Genomic DNA, 6,703 nt, shown 5'->3' with positions numbered 1-6,703 from the left:
AAAGGGAGTATTAACTGAATTGCAACATTATCAACATTATATATGTGTACATATATATATATATATATATATATGTGTGTGTATGTATGTATATTTTCTTACCTACAAAAATACCCAGTGCATTGTACAGTGCAACAGTTTTCATTTTAGTTACTGAGCACAATGCCTTGAGTTTACATTGTACTTTATGTCGCACACTTAACATGTTTAATTGGTGTGAAAAGCAAAAAAGTGTGTTTCACAAATACAGTAGGATGCAATTAATAATGTTTTTTCTAAAATAACATTGACCAGTATGTGTAACTAGTATTTATGATCTACTTTTATTTCAAAGTAAAACATAAAATTTCAGACAAAATTCATTCTGTTAGACGCTGCAAATTACCTCACTTCTGTCTGGGAATAACTTAACAGCTGCTGCCTGCTGCAATATTATTCAACTTCACCAACTTTCTTTTTGCCTGTGGCAATATTACTTAGTGGATTCGTGCCTGACTCTGCAAAATGTAATTAGCCCACATTGGAACAGGCAGAAAATATTGTATTATTACATGAATTCAAATGTATCATTGCAGTCACATTTTACTTTTAAAAAAAAAATTTTTATACACCTTTTTGCATGTTTGCATAAAGCAGTGCCATACTGATTAGAAGTTCTAGTCGTGAAAGACTTGTCACCAAGTGACACAATTTTAATAAAGATAAGACAGATGTATACTGTATGTTTAATTTAGATATTATATATACATTTTTAAAAAAGCATTGTTTTTCAATGGTGGTCTCATGTATGGATCATCGGCTAACTGTTTGTAGAGACACTTCTCAGAATCTAAATTATATATGTAAGTGTGTAAGAAAAGAGAGGAAAAACACAGTAGAAACAGCTGATAATTGATGCAGCTAAACCTTTTTCATTCACAGGAAGCAAGAAGCGAGAAGAAAGCATTGATCTCAAATAACAATGCTCGGGCAAAATATGAATCATGCACACGCTGGCGTTTTTTGACTGTAATAGCTACAGTTGTCTTGGTTTCATATTTAAATGGCAAAAACAAAGCATATATTTTTGCAAGGCTTCTACTTAATTATTTTTCAACAGTATGCTCGGGAGTTTTGGTGAAGAGCTTTCTACTGTGTTTGTACTTTCATTATTGTAACTTTGTAAGATTGGTTCATTCATGACACACTGATCATTTTCTTCAGTTAATTTAGTATGTACATAAATACTAGTGGCCATTGATCATCACTAAGGTTTACTGCAATGTGGACTTTAATCTTTTGTCATGCAGAAGGAATATTATGAAGTAAGGGTATTGACAGTGAGACCTTGCTGCAGATGTTAGAAATGCACAAGCATCTTGTTTCAGTGATGTTTCTGCCTTTTCCATCTGTATGGATTTGAACATTGTTTTCTGAAAGCTGAATCCAATAAATATTTGATGGTAAGGAACATCGGAGTTCATCTTAATGTTGTCTTTTTGTCTGCCTCTTTACTGCAAGCGCAGTGATGTTTGTTGTTATATTTTTAATGCTGTGTGAACTGTCACGGTGATGTCAGCATATCTGAGCACTTAGCCAACTCCATTAGTAGTATTTTGTCCCATTAGTCAGTGAATGTGTCACACCTGCAGATGGGGATTATAATCCTGACAGCAGCCTTGTACAACACCTATAAAATCCCCCCACTGCCTAATGCGACACATGCTAACAAGGCAAATACAGAGGTGAGTCAGTAGTCACTTAAATTTGTTCAATGTTCATTAAGTTAAAAGTACTCCTCTCCTTAATTACTATCTAAAATGTTTACTAGTGTCTGGTGATGCTTTACAGTCCCTGCTCTGCAAGCCAAGGAGCTGTGAGTGAGGATACTGTGGCATTATTGTTTCTTTTTGGGGGTTTTTACTACAATTTTGGCTTCCCCTGCAGTTCTAATGGAAGCGGGCAGCAGAGTTATAATGCAGGTGTTGTTGCTGGCGTTGGTGGTTCAGGTCACCCTGTCCCAGCACTGGTCCTACGGATGGCTACCAGGTGGAAAGAGAAATGTGGGAGAGCTTGAGGCAACCATTAGGGTGAGTAATTATTATATGTGGAACTGAATGAAATGTTAAATAAGGGCAAAATATAACAGGAACGACCAAAACACTTCAAACCTGCTGTTAATGGGATCAGATGGGAACATCTTCTAAATTCTCTTTTACTCTACATAGATGATGGGCACAGGAGGGGTGGTGTCTCTTCCCGATGAGGCAAATGCCCAAATCCAAGAGAGACTTAGACCATACAATATAGTAAGTGCCTATTATGCATAATTTATCACCAATGTCTAGTTCAATTGTACAATATTAATGTACACTACACCACTGTGTGCCAGTGTGTTCCAAAGCGGCAATGACAATATACAAACTGCTCAGTGACTGTTTTTATTTTTCCCTCTTCGCATGAAAGAATATGGGTGTGACTCCTTTTAGTTTTGGGAGTGGTGATAGATGTACTGCAAATTTTTCTCTCTTGTTTGGTATCTACTGAGCCTACATATCAATTCAAATTGAAATATTTTTAGATTAAATATTTAAAGAAGCAGCTCGAATGACTGATTAAAATGTTTAATTTTAATCTCTTCAGATTAATGATGATTCCAGTCACTTTGACCGAAAAAAAAGGTTCCCTAATAATTGAAGAGCTACATCATTATCAGCAGCACATGGGAAAGATCGCCCGGCAACAAGATGGTGACTTCAGCAAATCATTTGTTACGCAGATGTTAATTATTTGTTATCGGTGGTTAAAGCCTTGTAAAACTGTAATAAACTTTAAAATCCAGATTAGCTAATTGTGTATTGCTCAGTGTGTTTTTTATAGATCTTGTTGATCTTGTTATTGGAGATTAAACGATATAAAATGCTCTTTTAAAGTCTTTAAACAGATTCAGCCGCCTTTGTAAAGCAGACACGACCGACAAGCATGACAAACTTGTGACACAACAATCTTAGCATGACAACAGCTGGTGATTAAGCCAATTTATTAGAAATCAATGACTTAATTGAATTTGTTACAGTTTTGGTAATTCCATTTTCTGCCACACCAGTCACTTGCATATGCAATATGGAAAATCTCACCAGCTGATTTTCCTGCTCACACTTGAATATTGATTAGACACCTACCTAAATATTTTCTGCTTTTAATGTCCGCAACTGCTTTCTGCTAATTTAGGATAACTGCAGTCATCCAAAACAGACCAAGAGTAGAACTTTATTTCCCCCCTCTCTGTACAGGAAATTGGTGTTCATTAAAAAAATTGGAATTTCATATCAGGAAAGGAAAAGAATCAGCAGGGGGCATATGTTTTAAAGAGAACTCATTTTCTGGCAAAGCCCCACAGACAGAGCACCATACTAATCGCCTGGTGCATAAGGGGCTAGGATTCATGAACTGTGCTGACACCGGGGAGGCCCGGCATTGTTAGAGCGTGGTTGTAATGCACACCAATGAACCCAAACCCGCTGGCACAATTGGGAAAAGGTGAACATTATAAAAGCACATAGAATTAAAGCGAAATTAAACCACATTCCATTGCACTTCCAGAACAATGCTTGTTCATTTGTGATACTTCACGTCATTGGTTTAATATTCATGGTTGTACTTTGCATAGCACAATCATTTCCTTTGATGAGGAAAGACTTAAGTATTTTTGAAAAGTGTTATATTATACTTTAGCTCCGTTGACAAAGTTACAGGGGAAACTATTATCCTGGGTATTTTCTTCTGAAAGTCACGATGAGACTTCCTTGAATTGATTTACTTGAGTTTATGCTTCGTGGCATTTTCAGTAATTTTGCAACATCTTCATAAAAGATAATCGTGCTTTTATAACACATCCTAAAATACAGTTTTTATTCAATTTGGTACACTTTTGTGGGGATAATTAATGTTCACAGATAAAACATAAAATCCCATAAATTCCCTTTAAATAATCCCAAAGCATTTGCAGTGAAAGCCAACTTTCTCCCTCCCAGTGTCCTCATCAAGGACCTGCCTAATTGCACGTATATCAGGACAACAAAACCTGCTGGTATCTATGTTTCCAAATTTGATTTAACCTCACTTTCTCCTTCCCAGACCCCCTGGTGGATATTCACTTTGTTTACCTCAAATTAAACTTCATATTGTTTACAGCCTCCTGGTCCCTGAACATTTTATAGCATTTTAGAATTATTTCTTTATTTATTTTTTGTAATGATTGTAGAGTTGGGATTCATTTGAATGTTTCCCTCATCTGCATGAAAATTATATAATTAACTTTTGATTAACCAGCTCAGTTGAGTTGGTTCCCCCATGCACACTGGTGAATAGTACCCACCGCATTTTAATGACTGTTTTCCAATTGAGTGGCGACCTTTTCATCAAAGAGCCACAACTGGGGCTAAACAACGGATAGAAAATAATCACGGTGAAGACAATAGTAGAGGCCGACAGGCTAGGATGTCATCCTTAAATATAACAACAAAGATAAAAGCAGCTTTACCGCATGTAGAGGCTGCGGTGAGAGAAGCCAAGTGCTTATGCTGCTGGATGCCCCATTGTTAAAGCAGTGGAGGTCACGTCCATTGGCATAGAGAGGGAAAGCACAGGAAGCTGAGAATGGCCCATTGTTACATGTCCTTGCTCTGAGGGAATTCCATTATGAAGGGCAATACATTTTTGATACTTTGATTTTTGTGCCATTCATTTGTTTGAAAAACAGAACATATTTGGATAATGGCTTCAGGAAAAAGGGGGTCTCAGAGCATCTCCATCCAAGGCTACGGCGCAGCATTAACACACCTGCCAATCAAGCACATCCGAGCAGATGTGCATCCTTGCGCTGCCTACCATCAAATAAGCATTCTATCATATGCATAATATAGTTTTCATTTCATCACTATTATGCCCCTTGCACCGTGTGTGTTTCTGATGGGTCATAGGAAACTTTTATTGAAGCGGAGTGTATAATAAAGTCATTTTCCAGGTGCTTGTTGTGGCTCTTATTATGAACAGAATGATAATTTCCCCTGGAGGAATCTGGCACTGCATATCAATTGAAGTTTAGTGTGGGTCTTACTATGTTCCCGCAGGCTATAGTAGAAGGCAAAGTCATCTTCAGAGAGAGTCTAAATGTCAGGGAGGTCTTCAAACACTTTTTTCCCAGAGCCTCACTGAAAAGGGTCTTTGGAACGGCTGTGTCTTGGAATTGATATGGTAGACGTCAGGTAAAGAGAGTGGCTGAAGGCTTAATGTAAAACAGGTGAAATTTAATTGGAGAAAATGTATTTTAAAGACTAAGGAAAGGTTAATAGAAGAAATGAAAATATTAATGCTTTTCTGGAGCCGTGTTCTGAGGTAAAGCATTTGTTCAGACAGCTGCTCAGGGACTTTTTTTTGCTATGTCGCCTCATCTCCACATGGTGACACTCTTGAGCTGTGTGTTTTGAATCAGCTTGTGGATGCCCATCTCTCAGCAATTCCATCACTTAAGTTGGAGAAACTGTTATTCCTCTAAATCTAACAAAGGCTTCATTCAATCATCCCAAACTCTTCGAAAATTGCTCATTTTTGATCCCACTGTCTGATGGAGTTTGTGTTTTATTTTGCACAGTTTTGCAGCAGGCCTGCACACGGCCGAGAATTAAGCTCTCTGTAAAATGTGGAAATTCGCATTTCATCAATGGAAAGTCATGAATTTCTCAAGCGTTCTTAGTTTTGCATTTGCAAGACATTCATTTATTTTATTCTACTTTTCTCCCCTTGTTTCGTTGAGTGAAGTCTTCAACTACAGCTAGCTATATGGTAACATGTACAGTAGTGAATTGGCCTTCCTTCTCCTTCTTGGCTGGCAGGGAACCTTCCTGTTGTGATCCGACTTCTCTCCTTTGATCAAAGAACAGTGTTAAAGCACTGGGAGAAGGAGGAGATATGAAATATGAATGAATACAGCTGTGTTTTGATGGATATGTCTCAAAGTATCCCAGTAAGAGACTGCTAAAGGCCAGGAAATCTGTTTGTGTTGTGGAAATAGGCTCTTCCTCGCTTGTTTCTTTACCAGCTTCATCTTGGGTAGCTTTTCACTTCATATTTTAGAGATCCTTTGTTAGGAGAGAGATCAACCCCTTATCCATGCATTTGTAGGAAACTGTTCTAAGAGGCCCTAGTTCATAATATATATCATTAATGACACCATTTCTTTTGTTTGGTCTTGAAAACACCTTTTGAACAAAAAGAGCGGCAGCCATGAGAGGGGGATATTTATTATTTTTCTAGGGTAGACCCAAAGTTCTCACAGATGGAATGAGATCTTATATGAGGTGATGGAGGCTTTGTCACTCGTTATGTCTGTGATTCCATTTCCTTTTCTAAAACCCCATCGGGGAGCTCTGACTCATTTTAAAGTTGGAAGCTGATACTGTGGTGTAAAACTAACATTCCCATATGAATTAGGAAACTGTCAGCGCTCAGAGAGATTTCAGATTTTTAGAGTTAGATGAACTCATCTTTTAAATTACTCTTCTTTAATAAACAACGATAATAAAAAGAGGTGCTCGTAAAAACAATTATTAAGAGAGACTGTAAATGAGAATGGGTGCCTATAGATGTGTTTTACTCCGCAGCACGGCTCGGCTGTCTAATTAACAGTCATTTAAAGACTCTCTTTAGTCATTTAGGTTTATAT

General features: G+C 37.4%; 1 protein-coding gene across 1 annotated transcript; it reads left to right on the top strand.

Moving 5' to 3' along the window:
- The first annotated feature begins 1,811 nt into the window (after positions 1 to 1,811).
- Positions 1,812 to 2,825, top strand: gnrh3 (gonadotropin-releasing hormone 3). Its single transcript, XM_026190140.2, has 3 exons — positions 1,812 to 2,069; positions 2,208 to 2,288; positions 2,623 to 2,825. Exons 1-3 carry the CDS (start codon positions 1,932 to 1,934, stop codon positions 2,674 to 2,676), a joined length of 273 nt encoding a protein of 90 aa, XP_026045925.2. The 5' UTR covers positions 1,812 to 1,931; the 3' UTR covers positions 2,677 to 2,825.
- Positions 2,826 to 6,703: the final 3,878 nt, after the last annotated feature.

The sequence above is a fragment of the Astatotilapia calliptera genome, chromosome 13 (assembly GCF_964374335.1).
Source record: "Astatotilapia calliptera chromosome 13, fAstCal68.1, whole genome shotgun sequence".
Lineage (NCBI taxonomy): Eukaryota > Metazoa > Chordata > Actinopteri > Cichliformes > Cichlidae > Astatotilapia > Astatotilapia calliptera.
This window is presented reverse-complemented; position numbering and strand designations above follow the sequence as displayed.

Bases quoted from the DNA above. Each gene is read 5' to 3' on its own strand.
- gnrh3 (XM_026190140.2), top strand. From the start codon at position 1,932: ATGGAAGCGGGCAGCAGAGTTATAATGCAGGTGTTGTTGCTGGCGTTG. The intron at 2,070-2,207 runs GTGAGTAATTAT...TACTCTACATAG, and splicing joins AGCTTGAGGCAACCATTAGG to ATGATGGGCACAGGAGGGGT. The intron at 2,289-2,622 runs GTAAGTGCCTAT...TAATCTCTTCAG, and splicing joins GACTTAGACCATACAATATA to ATTAATGATGATTCCAGTCA.